Genomic DNA, 16,474 nt, shown 5'->3' with positions numbered 1-16,474 from the left:
CTAAATCAAGCTAGCAATAAGTAACAAAGAACCAACAATTAATTGCAAATGTTAAAATTTTGAAGAATTAATTTTAAATAGTTATCTTTACAGAGCTGTCAGGAACTCTCGATGAAGGTAAATTATACCAATTATACTATACAGTACAGAGCGTGTGTATTAGACATTAGTATACATGATTGGGTACACTGCGCGACAACGATTCGTTCCGTGGTCACTCTCTCGCGGGGCAAGGGGAGCGTAGAAGTGACCAATCAGCTGGCAGCGTGGCAATGGCTGATTGGTTAGAGGCTACGCTCCCCTTGCCTCGCGAGAGGGACCACGGAACGAATCGTTGTCGCACAGTGTACATACTATAGTCTATAGTCGACGAAAACTGAGATAAAGTCGTCACCCACAAAATCACGAACAAAGCACTCAAGATTCAAGTCGAAAAAGCGAAAAATATATCTTAAAAAGCGCACATTTAAAAACAAGGTAAATGCATTATCTTCATAACTTTATATACTGTACAAGACCAGCATAATTATAAAAATTGTATTAATAACGTAAACTATAATTGCGTTGAACACGTCATTCGAATATGGTGGATAAAATATGCAATAATTATTTTATATCGTACATATTAAATTGACCAATTTTTTTATAAGTCTGTTTTAATTTTATTTCTATAAATTTTATTTCTATAAATACTTATATAAATTATCATTACCTTTTCATATATAAATAAAAATAAATTTGCATAGCTATGTATCCAGCATAAATATGCTACTTTTATATTTATATTGTAATGCAGTTTTAATAATAATATTAATATAATTATTAAAATATATTAACATTAAGATGGCTAATAATAATTTTTGAATGTTTATTAATACACATACACATTAAAAATTTTTTTACTTAAAAAAATAAAAATAATGTACAATATTACTTTACAAAAATTAAAATTATATACACATTAGCTATATAAAATGTATAAGATACTCTATTAATAGCTCTATTTATAGCTGATATATTAATTGTTTTCAAGATCTCATTCTTTTTTATCAAAAATTAATTAAAAATGACTAACCTCATGTTGGAAGAAATAACATTACAACCATATAACTTTTGTGATTTGAAAGCTATACTTTATTTAAAAGTCAGAACTTTGCTATACTTTCTTCATTAGTTTTATTGTATATCTTTTATTCTTTTGTATTGAAAAGATAATATAAAAAATAGTATTATATTGTTTAATTATTAAAACTTAATCTTAAGATTCTTTGGATATATATAATTTACATACTATAAATACTAAAAATACAATAGCATAATACAATAAGGATTATTTATGTTTATTTTGCATTGTCTAATATAAATTGGGAAATAAAATTAAGAAAAATAATTTAAAAGAATATTGATGTTATTCTTTTTAGTAAGCATTCATCATGAAAGCACATGCACGTGCTCCAGATCCTCTAACAAAAACCAATGACATGGCCAGTAATTGGCACAGTTGGAAGGAAGATTTCATCATATTTATGAAAGTAACTGGCTATATTAATAAGCCCAATGATATTCGTGCAAATATCTTGAAAAATCGGATTGGAAAAATTGGTATTGATGCAATACAAACTATGACTTTTAACAGACCGCAGGATAAAGATAACATGGATATATTGATTGCAAAACTGGAAGAATTCTTTAATCCACCAAAAAATGAAATAGTCGAGCGATATCATTTCTTTACAAGAGACAAAAAACACAATGAAACCATCCAACAATATATAAATATCTTAAAAGTATGTTGAATTGGAATACACTTTTTTTGTTTTGAATATTTTATGTTTTCTGGTATTAAAATGTTTTTTTTTTCTTTTTTTTAGGAAAAAGCCAAAACTTGCAATTTCAAAGACACAGTGGATAATGTTATACGAGATAAAATTATTTCTATTACTCAAGACAAAATACTTTTGAAAAAATTTTTTGAGACAAAAAATTTAGATTTGCAGAAACTGATAGCAATTTATAACGATTACAATATCAATACAGAGAAAATGAAACAAATTACTAAAGAGACCATAGAATCCAGAAGCACACCAAAGCCTTTGTTGAATGATACAAAGAGAAAGTGTTGGAGATGTAATTCTCAACATCCATTAAGAAAGTGTCCTGCTTGGGGGTCAAAGTGTACAAAATGTGGTGATGTGAATCATTTTACCCAATGTTGTCAAGGTCCCAAACCTAAGGTAAATGATAATAAGGTAATTATTATGATAATTAACAACAAGATTTTGTAATGCAATTAGAATGCTCAAAGAATAAAATATTAAGAATATCTATTATATATTATTAACATATATTATTAAAACGGTGATATTGTATGAGTGTTAACTTTATATTATTTATTTTCTAATGTTGTAGATAAATAATTTATTAAATCCAATGAATCAAGCAAAAATGCATCCAACACAACAGACTAATGTTTCAAAGGTAAATAGGATGAAAAACAATTTTGAAAAATGTGAAAAAATTGAAATCTGGAAAATCACATTTATATTTTCTTTTGCACGCATATGCATATGATATACGTCTATAATAATTTTATATTTATATCGTAAATCTAACAACAATGATCTCTATGTGTATCTTTTTATATTGTACATAGATTATATTATACTAAAAGCTAAAATTTTGGAAAAGATATTTATTTCAAGATATATTTCAGATATATTTTTTTCAGTATTGGGATGTTAAAAATGTATAAATAAAAATATAATATAAATATATAGGGAAAATAAGAAAGATTAAAATCTTTCTTTCTTTATAAGAAAAATTAAAAAATTTTAGAATATTATAGAGATAATTTTTTATTGTAGAATAATAACAAAAAAAATTATCATAAGGCAAATTCTGGGATTAAAGATATGGGTCCAATGAATAAAAAGGTATTTACTTGAATAATTTATGTGAAATTAATTTTTATAAAGTATATTTATTTAATTTTTATAAATAATAAAAAGCAAATGTGAAAATATATGTTCTCATTAGGAAAAATATTTTTTAGACTAGTTTTCCAGGAATTCCAACAGCACCTTGTACTGCAAAGTTAACTTTTTGCAACGATCCATTTAATTGTACAATGCGAGGTGTATGTCATTGTAAGCCGTGTCCAAGTTTACATACCAATAATGCCACAAGTCAATCAATATATTCTCCTAAAAATACACGTGAGTATATTTTATAATAAATAATTCATAAAAATAAAAAAAATGATACCTATATTCATATAATAGAAATATAAAAGAATAATTTCTTTCTTTGAAATAAGTGTAGAAATTCTAAGTAAAAATATATGATTAAGTATAATGATTATTTATTACAGATTTTAAATATGATTCTATGTTAAGAAGACCATATTAATTTTCAATATACAAGCACAAATAACATAAAAGATCCAACTAGTACGTATATTATTAATTAATATCTTATAATTAAATTGAATTTTAAAGTGAATTTATATAAGCATTATATAGAATATTTATATATTTTTTTCTTTTACAGAAAACACAGATTTATCTGTAATGTTGAATGATATTCGAAATGATCTAAAATGTTAAATATCTCAAATGATCTGAAATGATCTAATTTCAATAGAAATTAGAGCATACAAATTGTAATTTTTTAAATGATTAAAAAAAGAAATTTGATAAAGATAAATTGTGTACTGTTTTAAATCTTTTAATTTTAATTGTTAAATGTTTTGTAATATTTTACAAAGTTATAATCGATAATAGATATTTCTATTATTTATATCTGCACAGAACCGGCATCATCTTATAAATGGGACGCGGAATTATATTTTTCAAGAAAATAAAATTTTCCTGTAAATGCCGATTCTCTGAATGAAAATGAAAAAAAAACAAGAATGAATGAGATAAAGTAGCATTTTATAAATTCATCTTGCCATAGATGAAGCTAAAAAAAAATTAAGTGAAGATAGAAACAATAATTTGTGTACACAATCAATCTCTTAAAAAAAGAAAAAAGAAAGGAATTAGTTATTTGTATTTTTGATTGTTTTGATTTTTCATTGTTTTATATATATTTTTAAAAAATTTATTAATAAAAAATAGAGGAAAATCTAATGAAATTTTTATAATTTATTATATGTTGTAATTCGAAAATTTCATATATATATATATATATATATATATATATATATAATATATATATATATATATATATATATATATATGTTTGTATGTGTGTGTAAAATACACTTGATAATAAAATTACGAAAGTAATTTTTCTGTTGTATGTATTGAAATTATATATTCACCAAATACTATTGCAATTCTATTTTCCATTCTATATATTTCATCCTATATACATTATAAATATTAAAAAAGGAAAACCTATTAAAAATTATGCTCTTTGAACATGTTCACTGTCTTCTTGAACAGCTTCAGAGTCATCTTTCTTTTCACTATCATTCAACTGTTGGGCTTTAAATAATTCTACAAGTTTTTCTGTTGCTGTAGGATATAATTTAACAGCTGCACCAAGCTTTTTCTACAAAGGAAAAAATAAATATATATATATATATATATATATATATGTATATTATACGATATATATGTGTATATATAATATCACTAATCTTTTTAATTAAAAAATCTTATTGTCTTGAATAAAATATAATTACGTTAGGGAACTGTGCCAAGTTTAGCTTTGGGTCTTTAAATGTAAATGGTGTCCATGGGCCTTGTATGGATGGAAAATTAGTGTGCCACAGCTTACGCAGTCTCATCGCAGAGCTGTTGTGAATCTGCGTACGTACCAGCTCCATCCACTTTGTAATGTCATCCCGACTGTAGTTAGCAACGTCCATCCAGTGTTTACCGCCATTTACTGGGCACAAAAATATACAGTTATACCAGTTATATCACGTTGATTTAAAAATATTCGTTTATCTCTTAGATGCATACAATACTCAGCAACTATAACTGGGTGTTTGTGTCTTCTTGGTTTAGCGTACACGACGACTCCTGGATTATCCTTCGCATATTGAACTAGATTGTGCTCTATAAAATCCCTGCTCACAAAATAATTGCATATTGATTTTTTTTTTAATAATTCTTTATCGTCATCACAAAAATAAAAACACAGGTTAGATACAAAAATTACCTCATTCCTCTACTTGTGCCATGGTTTTTGCAAAATTTTAAAGTTACCCTCTGCAGCTGACAGACGTAACGTCCAATTCCTAGACCGAGAGGTGCTCGTGGAAAGCCAGATGGAAGAAATAATTGTTTATTCGACATGATGTCACTTATCACGCAAAACGGATCATGGATTATCATGCATCTGGTAGATCAGTTGTTGATAGACTTCCATTTTCGCGCATGCGCGTTGAATATAAATTTTTGAAAAATTAATTAAAAACATGAAATAGAAAAATAATATTTTGTGGACAAATAATATTTTATATAATGACATAATATGTAATGATAATATTATTAACATAAATATTAATATAAATAATTATATTAATAAATAATTAATTATATTAATATAAATTTCTGACATTAATAAATATTATTATTAATATACAAATATTAATACATTATTATTATATTATTAATATAAATATTATTTAATATAAATATATATTATTAATATAAATATTTTAACAAATAATTACATTAATAAATAATTAATTATATTAATATAAATTTCTGACATTTATATGAATCAGGAATTAAAATAATATAATTTTTGATGAGGTCATATTTTTGTTTTATACGTAAAAATGATTTTTTTATGTCAACAATGAAATACAATGATAATTAATACGAGATACTTCTTCATTGGCACTTGAGGAATAAAAAGTTTGTTTCAAATTTTACTGAATTCTGTTCATGAATTTTTAGTTAAATGAATTTCTCGATTAAATTAATTTATCAATTTTATTGTTAAGCTAATATGTCATTATTGGCATGTAAAAATTAATTTTAATGCCTCATGCATCCACTTTTGTGGTAAATACTTGATACGAATCTTATTAATTTCCATTAATTGGAATTAAACAGAATTAAAGTGCATTTTGAACTTCAATATTTATTATTCTAATCGTATACCTCGAGTGAAAAGGTCTATGTGCATTAATGCATAAAAAACGATATTAATATCCTTTTTTTCTAATTTATATTGCAAACAAAAAGAACATTGATTATATAATTATATAAGATCTAGTGTAATATATATTATATATAATAAAATTCATATTTCTAATTCTTTCTCTCTCTTTCTCAAATTAGAAATAGTTTTCAATTTCTAAACAGTTCGATAATTAATGTATTTAATGTGTTAACTTGTTTGCAACGCATTTAATCGGATTCAGTCGTTCTCATCAGTCCTCCCTTTCAACGTATAGTTATCTCATTACAATAAAATTATGTTGTGTATTCCGTAAAGTCGTCCATATAGACACGCTTGTTGCTTCTTGGCGATAACTCGTCCGTTGCGGTATCCGGATTGTTGTTAACCGATTCTTGCAGCACCCTATTTCGTAGTCGCTTGATGTGCCGTAAGCGCTCCAACCAATTGGAGGCGTATGGATTGTGGCTATTTTGCTTCAGAGACGAACAAACCATCGAGGCGAGCTGTAAATCATACGTTTCCTTTACATCGTATCTATTCTTTTCTAAAGAAAAAAGAATTTTGTAAAAACCTTTACAGAGAAGATGCTTACATTAGCATGCAGAGCAAGCTGTCGCGAAAGAATCGCCAGGTTTTGATCAGAAATTATTTTAGGCTCGCTGTGACCGATATGCTCGGCCAATTCCTCTCGTGCTTGTACCGTCACTTGATTAGTACCGTGATCTAACGGTTGTATCACGACGCAGGCGTAATTAAATTGACCCTGAAAAGATACGCGAGCAAAATTGAGCGCAAAAGTATCTTACAGAATTTTTAAAGCTACTTTAATCCCGCTTACCTTAACTGTCTGTATATTATATGCTTCGTCGGATTCATTGTAAACAAGTGTTACGTAGTTATTCCCAATGTGGGTTTTTTTCGACGTACATTTTGGGTCACTTGCTTTCGTAGGCATCAGCGTCGCGACATGAAAAGCCACCTGAAGAGATTTCCGAGTTATTAATTAAAAGTAAAACTGCGTGAAAACTGAATTAATTCGATTAATACAAAGTAGATTGCAAACCTGCGTAACATCGTCCTGCCAGATATAAGCAAAATCTCCATTTTCACCATTACGATCCAATCCTCCTAGGAATACATTCTCATCGACGTCCTTCAATCGAATTAACGTGCCTAGACGGTGCAAAAATTCGGTATAACGAAGGGAACCGTGCTGATTTGCCAAAATCTCAGTTTCGTTCGAAGCCTGTCCCGGGCCAACATAGAGCACTCCAATTTTATGAGTCTCATATGGCTGTATTCTGTCTAAATTTGTCACCGCGCGTTGAATAGCTGTTGTCTGTGGAACCAACAGAGGTTTTTCTGTAGTGGTACCGAAGTGAGCTGCATGGTAAAGTTGAAGGAACACAAAGCTGCAACAGAGAACCAATGTGACTTTCCAAAAAACTATATTGTATTATGTTGCAAGAAAAAATGTTTAAATTAATATATTTAAATTTTTAATTATTATTTAATTAATAATTAATATTTTTAAATTAATATATTTAATTGAAAGCATATATATGAGTAATAAAATACAACCTTGGATTGATGCCTGTTCGTGGCGGATCCTTTACGCGAGGTGAATTGCCTCGTCGCATGTTATCCCACTCCCCTCGTGATTTTTTTACTGGACTCATAACGGAGATCGTGTGGCCTCTGTCGCGGAAAGGTATAGTTATAGGTAAAGGAGGCAACATGGATGGATCTGGTCTCTCATCCTTTTGCTGGAAAAGTGATCAATCATATAAATGTGTAGAGAAATTATTTTCAAGAAATTCAATTTTTTCTCGGTATACTTTATCTCCAAAGTTTCGTCCAATAGGTGGTTTATTTTCAACAGACATCTGTTTTTGACTATAATCAAGACTAGATAATCGAGAGTAAATTTGAGTAGGTGATTGTGGCGCTTTTGCAGTAGATGATTGTATTTGTGTCGGGCGTATTTGTATTCCTAAATAATTTCCTGGTGCCTAAAATAATTTTAATGTTAGGTATACATTCCGTGTTACTTTATCAGTATCATCTACCTGTACAGTTGTTGGTGATGGAGGTACAGTATTGCTAACGGTTACTGAAATAGTTTGAGTAACTTGGGTCGCTCCTGGATAAGAACGTTGCGAACGTAATGTGGTTGGATGGTCTCCAGTATTTTCCGAAGAAGGTGGAGTCGTTCCCATACCAAAAATTTCTTCCGGTATCGCTTCACAACTAACCCTATAAATTAAATAACGAATAAAAGAACAATTTTATAAATATATTTAAAAGTAACATCCCTTAATCATCAAGAAATAAAATTTAATAATAACAAAAATATAACAAAAAATTAATATAAAAAGTATTAAATAAATTTAATAATGCTTGTATATGTAAATTTTTTCCAAATATACCTCATGTCTTTTGTATAAATATTTTTTGAATGTTTCTTCAATTCTGCATCCAATTTAATTTCTAGATCTGAACAAACAAAATCTTTATCGAGTTGTTGCTGCACGTTTAGTTTCTCTTTATTTAAGAATGGATTCTTCCAATTAGCGCTCATTTCCGGACTGGAATTTGATCGGCGTACCGGATTTCTGGAACGCCTTGTATCTATGGAAAATTTTTATATTCATTTAGAAATATTTTTCTATTCATTTATTTAAAAAAAGACAAGAATAATTGTATCACTTATACCTTCTTCACCTTCTTCTAAGCTTTCTAAACTGTCTCTTGAGCTTTGTCGAGATGGACTAGGTCGAGCTGGTGAACCTGGTATCGCAATGGGACCTGACGATATAGAAGATAACACGGATTTGACGCTGGATTCGCTTTGCGACTGATTAATATTTTTGTTTGGTATTTCCTGTAGCAAGAGAAAAAATATGTCATAGAAAAGATATAATACATTATATGTAAATTGCTTTTAATGATTTATCAATAGTTGATTATTACAGCTTAGTTAATTTTAAAAATACCTCTCCTTCGTCATCAGAATATTCTGATGCAGCCTCTTGTTGTTTATTTGGTATTACATTTTGATTCGGCATATACAGAGCCATAATGTCATGTGCAGGAAAATCCATGGGAGTTTCAAATTGTGTAGAATTTTGTATTCTCGTAATCCACGACATATCACCGGTAGGTCTACGCACGTATATCTCAGCCCATCCTTGGCACCAGCAAGCACAAAGTATATGCCCATCTTGTTTGTCGCTATTCAATATCTGTCCCAGCTTTGACAATTCAATCTGATCCTTGTCGGTCTTCTCTGTAAGAAATTCCTTTTTCATACTATCCGAATCTTCTGTAGATTTTTTAGATTCCTCTGTGGGAGAATTCGTAGCAGTATTCGCGTTTGAACTTCCATGACCACCGGAGGATTGTCTGGATAACTTGTCTTCCTTTGACGTCTACAAATATAATTTCTTATGTAATATATATTTTTTAAAGACATCCAAATTTAAATGCAATCATTGCAGATATTATTTATACAAAAAGAAGTAAAAATAAAATAAATACTGTATTAATTGTATCATATATAAGATCTAAAGATAAAGAACCTCGATACTTGAAGTACGTTGCAAGTTTGACTGAGACGTTCTTGTATGATCTAGTAATAGAAGGCTTTCAGGTTTACACGCCGCCCAACAATTGTCGCAAAGTCCACCGCGCATAGCTTTATTGCTGCAACCACTTGTCGTTACCGTGATAAGTTTATTGCCAAGAATCCAAGTCATTGACTGACCTTCCTTAAGGAGGAAATCAGCAGCTGGTAATCTATTATAAAAATAACATACTATATTCTTTATCATATCTTTTTAGTATATTTCTGTTATATCTTTTATTTGATTTAATTACTTGGAACTACCTTTTAGGCCGCGCCGAATAATTGGAAAATGTATAACGAGCCATTAAGTCAATGCAAGTTTCAGTAAGTTCAATATGAAAGTTCATTAAAGCTTCATCAATTGGAGGCTTTAAATCTAAAGCTCTACTTTCTCCTATCATTCGATTCGCCATTATCGGTCTTTCTCTTCGACCTCTACTACCCTATAAGTACACATATATATATTTAATTTATATCCTATTGAATAGGAAATAAATATGCAAATAATAAACTCTAAATTTTCAATTATTACTACACACATGTGCATACATGTGAAGTTATTAGAATATACTTTTGTAAATATAATTATCATTTATATAAATTTGATAGGTAGGATTTTGATACAAATTCCTACTTGTTCAGTTAAACTGGAACTACGTTTCCTGTTTGAGGAATCTTCATTGACGATACTAAAGTCAGATTTCATTAAATGTCCTTCCTCAAAAGGAACTATTACGTTTGCTTTCAACCCCTGTTTTTCAGAAAAGAAAAAAAAACAGTAATGGAAGACAAACTTTTGTTTAATATTCTCAGACTTTGTGATTAACATATATACATACCGTAGTAATAAATTTAACAAAATCTCTTCGAAAGGGAAGTCTGCACTTCAAAAACCACACTGCAATAACATGATGAGCCAAAGAAACTGTATAATGATTGTATTTAAAGGGGTTAGTGTACGGTAGTAGTATTGCAAATACAGACATATACTGATCCCCAATAAAACTGGCAAAAACTTTTGGTAGTCTAGTGAGAGCTAGAACAAAAATTTATTAATAAATTATTAATAAATTAAAAATTTAATTAAGCAAATTTAGAGTACAAGATACGAGACTTACTTGATAAAAATTCTAAAATAGGTATGGCAATATAGACTGTTGCGGAAATTTTTGATAAATTTAATAACACTTCTGTTAACAGTTTATTCATCGCATCGCGCATTTCTAACGTGCAGATTGTGAGACTAGTTACGCATTGGCTTGCGCATTTTGCTGTGAGGCCAACCTAAAGATGAATCAAAATACTTGATCATTTCAAACATATATATAAGAGGCAAAGAAAAAGTTCTTTACTTCTGTGATTTTTTTATTAATTTATTAATATATATATATATATATATATATATATATATATATATATATATACCTCGAGACATTTTATTAAACGTTGTTGTAGATTGGGTTCCAAATGTGCGTGATACGATGCTAGAGACGCTAGCACTGGGAAAACGTAGACCCGAAATTCGGAAAGAGTAAACTTGGGTGGAACATTATAAAGTGATTCCGGGAGACGCAAACTCTTGTCGCTCACCTAAAGATTGAATGTAATGAATAAATAAAAAATTGATAAATATATAGATAATAATCTAATATTAAAAAATTGATAAATAATAATCTAATATTTAGAAACAGAGAACATGAAACGTAAGTTAACTGACCATTGAACATAAGGCTGCCGCGAAGAAATCGATATCATTGCTATGACGAGATAACACCAACGCCCTATTTTGCATCACTTGTGGTAATTCCTTTAATATAAGATATAAAACTTTCCAATCTGTCGAAATTTAAGGCCAGAATATAATATGAGAATTTTGTGCATAAGCTATGTGAAAATTTTCTTAAAGAAGTTACCTTGAAGAGCTCACCTTTTTCTTGTTTGATGCATGAAATAATAGTCTTACATCCATGAGTTAAAGACATTGGTGTAATATGACAAGATAAGTGTTGCAATGGCACAGGACTAGCTGGTGGAGGACTACTGCCTCCACCCGCACTATTCATACGCTCGGTTGCACCATGTTCCAAAACAAGATAGGGACTAAATCGAATTGCATTTGGCGGCTCTAATATACCGAGATGAGACAAAGAATTTGCCCTGATTTTTAAAAAACACTCAAAAATCTGCAATGTAAATACATTGCAGATATAATTGTATATTTTTATTTCTATATATCTATGTTTCTCAGTTTATATTTTAATAACAATATAATTACTAAATAACGTGTTGTCGACACATCATGGAAGACGGACGGTTCTTTGTAGTGTTGTTCGAGATGATTCACTAAAATCTTGTAAGCATAAATCGCATGACTCGACGGCAAGCGATAAATCTTGGAAGTAAATATCTTTATAACTCCAACAACAGCAGTTTTTACATCCTTGATATCAGCATCCATAGAAACTGGTGTATCTGATGTAAAAGGCTTGTTGATTATCTAAATGAACAAAAAACATTTTAAAAATATATGTATGTTTTTCTTCTAGCTATTATTATGTACAATTTTATTACCTTTTATGTTTATGTATAATTTTATTATATATATAATATTTATATAATTTTATATATTATAATTATATATATATATAATTATATTATTATATTTTATATAATTCATATAATTTTATATACTTTTATTATAAATATTTATATATGTATATAATTTTATAATATATATATATATATATATATATATATATATATATTATAATATTATATTTATAATATATATATAATTTTTTTTACCTTTTCCAATATGTCCAAAAGTTCTATACATCGTTTAGTATCACATTCCAAACAAAGATCTATTAATAAATTTGCTGTAACTGTACGTATTGTAATATCTGGATCTATATCCACATGTTGAGTATGTGGTACAACAATTCGTTCGATAAGTTCATCTTCGTATCTGGATCTATTGAGCATATATTTATAAAACATATATATATATATATATATGTGTGTGTGTGTGTGTGTGTGTGTGTGTGTGTGTGTGTGTGTGTGTGTTTATACAAATATGTTTTTAAATTAAAATTGGAAATAATAAAAAGATGTAATTTATATCAATTCCTATTTTATATCAATTCCTAATTTATATCACAATACCTATTAATGCGAATAACATTGGTCAGGACATCAAGAACCTTCATTCTAATTGTTGTTCGTGTTTCGTTTTTGTAATAACGTTCCATCAAGGATCCTAATTTGGCCTGCCATTGGTAATATGTAGGACCTATCGTAGACGCTCTGTATTCAATTAATTTTAATACAGATCCTTCCTGAAAACAAAAACCATTAAATATTATACAAATATTTTTTTTACATACATTTATTAACTTACAGGTCGAGAATCGCTGCAACGTTCAACGAGATCATAAAAGCGTGGAATGCAACCATTATAATTATTTGCATCAAGTAAGCTTTCAATATTGGTAATCGTTTCATGTAAACTTATGGAAACTTGTTTAGTTGCTGGTTGATTACTGGTTTCTAGAATATGTAAAAAAGCATATTATTATATTGTAATTTTTAATGCTCTTTGTGGAATAACTATATATCAATAAATCTTACCGGTATGAATAATAATTTGTTCTATGATATCAAGAATAATGCTCCATGTAGGATCCCACAATTCATTACCAAATTTGTTCACTAATCTTTGTATTGATAGGGTAACTTCATACATAACAATTGGATGATTGCACTGTAGAGCCTGGCAAATGAGTAAATAAGTTATAAATATCTTGTCTCAAATAGCATTATAATCATAGGATGTCCATTCAAATTTTGAAAAAAAATTCTCTGATTTTTTACATTTTTTTATTCAAAATTCCAGGTAAAGAGAATTTTCTTAGACTTTTTTTAGATGCAACTTTCTAAAATAAGATTCTTTATTCTAAACGTTTTCTAATGCTTCTCACTTATATGAAGGAAAGACTTAAGTTTCAAGTAGACTTGAAAATGTATTGAAAAAAAATTAAATAGCATGCCTTTTATAAGAGAAACATTTTACTTGCTAAACATTTCTTATTATTAATAATTACAATAAAAAATATGTACTACACATTCTGATATATTTTGTTAAGACACTGAATGTAAACAAAAATAGATATACATTTTAAATACATATAACTCACAACTTGATCAATTGATAAATTATATGATATAAGAGCAAAATTATCAAAAAATGTGTGAATAGTTTTTTAAATATTCTCTGAATTTCAATAAAATTTTATAACTATTCTTTGATTTTTTCAGGTACAAAAAATGCCTGAAAATCCCAGAACCCGTGTATTTCCAGAAAATAGACATTCTATCAATTTTCAATACATACCTGATAAAATGAAGGCAAAACAGATGCTGGCGTGCATTCTAATTTTGGTATCCTATGTGCACCCCATAAACCCATATTTACATAAAATACCGCTCCTCGAAGTAAACGAACGTCACGTTGAAAATTTACATCTTGTAACAACCGACACATAGTATATAAAGCACAATGACCCATGTGTGTCCCTAATAAATTCCGCATAATCTGTAAAAATATATTAAAAACTAAATAAAAAAGAATACATTATATTATGATTTACATCTTTCATTCACAAATTATTGTACAGGAAATTGATTTCAAATTTGTTAAAATTCTATTAAAACAAAAATTTTTAATTTATAATTTATTATTAAAATAAAACCATGCATATGTGTATATATTGTATATGTAATTATATAATTTGTAGAGATGATTAGCATTTTCTCTCCCTTATTTTAAGAGAGAGAATTAAGTTTAATTAATAAAAAAAAAGAAATTTAAATATATTATATTTTTATCATTATTTGTACCTTCCAACTTGTTTGGCAATAGGTCTCAACATTTACACTTCTGCATAAGGCTATAATAAACGTTTGCAATGAGTCTGACTGCAAATTGCTATAACACATAATTGCATCCAAGGCTTCCAAGCATCCAGAAACAACTTCAGTATTATTACTATAGTAACACAAATGGGAAATATACCTGAAAGAAATAATGATGACAAATTGTCTCATTGAATAATTTAATCTAATGAAAAATATCACTTGTAAAATATTTACTGAACAAGACCAGATACAATATCTTCATCGATGTAAGCCGAATTAAATTTGATAACATTTACAAGAAGAGATAAGAACTCAGCTCCTCTTTTCCCATCTCCCGCTGTTACTGTAGGCATCCATTCTAACAGAAAAGGTCCCATTCTTTCTTCTAAATGTAAAATATCTTTCCCATGTTCTGTTAACGTTTGTAGCAATTCCAATCTGAAATATTTAAACATACAATAGTATACGATAGACACAAGAATTTAAGAAATAGAATTCATGAAATATTTTTTTTTTCTTTCAACTTATCGCAATACCTAGGACCAATGTCTTCAGGTATATCATACTCCTTCACCACCATAAAAAATTTGACACGCATCAATGATGAGAGTTTCGAGTATTGTCCTTGTACGAGGCATTTCAGGAAATTTAACGTTAAATGCCTGTATTCACGAGGAACGTCTTTTGCGAGTAAATCTTGAACCAAGTTCCATAGACGTTCTGCTGCTCTCTATTAAGAATAGTAGAGCAAGTTAGACATATAAGACACCATTATCTTAATTAACATCTCTACTCCTGAGTAAAGTATTTGCAGGAATAACGTGATATAATTTTTTTACACATATACACATATACACATATACACATACATCTTCCCACTGTTGATTGAGTACTGCATCGGAAAGCTCCTTGATCGCCTTCGTTCGATGATGCACCGGGCTATCTGGACTAATTTCCTTCTCGATATCGTGGGTCAAAGTGAAATCCTCGCGACTCTTGTAATTTCCTGCGATGCCGGTGCGATTATTAATGTATCTGATGCGACAAAAGTAGGCGAAAAGAGAGATATATGTATGAGACATGTAAAATACCTTTATTTATACGAAAGAACTGCTTCAGTTTGTCAAGCGTCTTATTATCCTTGTCCTTCGAATTCATTTTTGACATCTTAGCGTTTTCCTCGAATTTGAAGAGTTATATTCGCGAAGAGACGCAACCCCAGAAATCGCGCTGAACATGTCAAAAACAGATGTGACTAGCTGCACGGGGGAAACCGGTGATAAACAGTGGCGCCACCTATATTCTCAAAACGCGAGCGCGAACTACGTGGCCCGGTCTCTTATCGGCAGATCCCTACGATATCGGCTGAGGAAAAATCTCCGCCAAAAGATTCGAATCTCCGCTAACCAGAAAAATTAAAATGTAAAAATTATAATTTTGCGTAGCCTTGATTTTTAAAATATACTTTCTTCTTGATTTTAAATGTCTCATAATATAAATTAAAATATAAATATATAATATTATTTTTGAAATATTACTTATAAGAATATTTTTTATTACTACATTTATTAATATTATTTATATAAATATGTAATATATTTATTATTAATATTATATATTTGTATAACACATTTATTGACATTATATATTTAAAATTAAATTTATATAATATTAATATTATATATATTTAAATTTAAATTTATATGATATATTTATTAATATTTAAAATAATTTATATATTTATTATATATTTATTAATATTTAAAATAATTTTCATTT

General features: G+C 28.5%; 3 protein-coding genes across 4 annotated transcripts; 1 reads left to right on the top strand and 2 right to left on the bottom strand.

Annotated features, from left to right (window-relative positions):
- The first annotated feature begins 340 nt into the window (after nucleotides 1–340).
- On the top strand, nucleotides 341–3,449 carry LOC105251045. 2 transcript variants are annotated; one of them, XM_025409893.1, is made up of 7 exons: nucleotides 341–477; nucleotides 1,422–1,787; nucleotides 1,872–2,234; nucleotides 2,410–2,478; nucleotides 2,865–2,933; nucleotides 3,053–3,215; nucleotides 3,371–3,449. In XM_025409893.1, exons 2-7 carry the CDS (start codon nucleotides 1,434–1,436, stop codon nucleotides 3,406–3,408), a joined length of 1,056 nt encoding a protein of 351 aa, XP_025265678.1. In that variant the 5' UTR covers nucleotides 341–477; nucleotides 1,422–1,433; the 3' UTR covers nucleotides 3,409–3,449. The 2 variants fall into 2 exon arrangements, with proteins under 2 accessions (XP_025265678.1, XP_025265677.1); XM_025409892.1 differs by having other exon boundaries at nucleotides 1,872–2,249.
- On the bottom strand, nucleotides 3,034–5,384 carry LOC105251027 (39S ribosomal protein L43, mitochondrial). The gene is made up of 5 exons (XM_011257515.2): nucleotides 5,176–5,384; nucleotides 4,977–5,083; nucleotides 4,694–4,899; nucleotides 4,404–4,560; nucleotides 3,034–3,203 (listed from the first exon to the last, which is right to left on the bottom strand). The coding sequence occupies exons 1-4, from the start codon at nucleotides 5,349–5,351 to the stop codon at nucleotides 4,414–4,416; spliced, it is 636 nt and encodes a 211-aa protein (XP_011255817.1). The 5' UTR covers nucleotides 5,352–5,384; the 3' UTR covers nucleotides 3,034–3,203; nucleotides 4,404–4,413.
- An 877-nt stretch (nucleotides 5,385–6,261) lies between these two features.
- On the bottom strand, nucleotides 6,262–15,959 carry LOC105251025 (tuberin). The gene is made up of 29 exons (XM_025409868.1): nucleotides 15,787–15,959; nucleotides 15,565–15,701; nucleotides 15,232–15,425; nucleotides 14,930–15,133; nucleotides 14,678–14,852; nucleotides 14,172–14,372; nucleotides 13,409–13,550; nucleotides 13,179–13,327; nucleotides 12,944–13,116; nucleotides 12,584–12,752; nucleotides 12,054–12,275; nucleotides 11,706–11,961; nucleotides 11,496–11,614; nucleotides 11,204–11,368; nucleotides 10,897–11,062; nucleotides 10,618–10,814; nucleotides 10,413–10,529; nucleotides 10,040–10,221; nucleotides 9,732–9,948; nucleotides 9,147–9,581; nucleotides 8,866–9,034; nucleotides 8,580–8,781; nucleotides 8,220–8,406; nucleotides 7,989–8,162; nucleotides 7,732–7,916; nucleotides 7,214–7,562; nucleotides 6,989–7,129; nucleotides 6,743–6,913; nucleotides 6,262–6,653 (listed from the first exon to the last, which is right to left on the bottom strand). Exons 1-29 carry the CDS (start codon nucleotides 15,860–15,862, stop codon nucleotides 6,444–6,446), a joined length of 5,484 nt encoding a protein of 1,827 aa, XP_025265653.1. The 5' UTR covers nucleotides 15,863–15,959; the 3' UTR covers nucleotides 6,262–6,443.
- Between the last annotated feature and the right edge of the window lie 515 nt (nucleotides 15,960–16,474).

The sequence above is a fragment of the Camponotus floridanus genome, unplaced genomic scaffold, assembly GCF_003227725.1.
Source record: "Camponotus floridanus strain SB8 unplaced genomic scaffold, Cflo_v7.5 scaffold29, whole genome shotgun sequence".
Lineage (NCBI taxonomy): Eukaryota > Metazoa > Arthropoda > Insecta > Hymenoptera > Formicidae > Camponotus > Camponotus floridanus.
The sequence above is the reverse complement of the archived record's forward strand: the minus strand, read 5'-3'. Positions and strand labels throughout refer to the sequence as shown.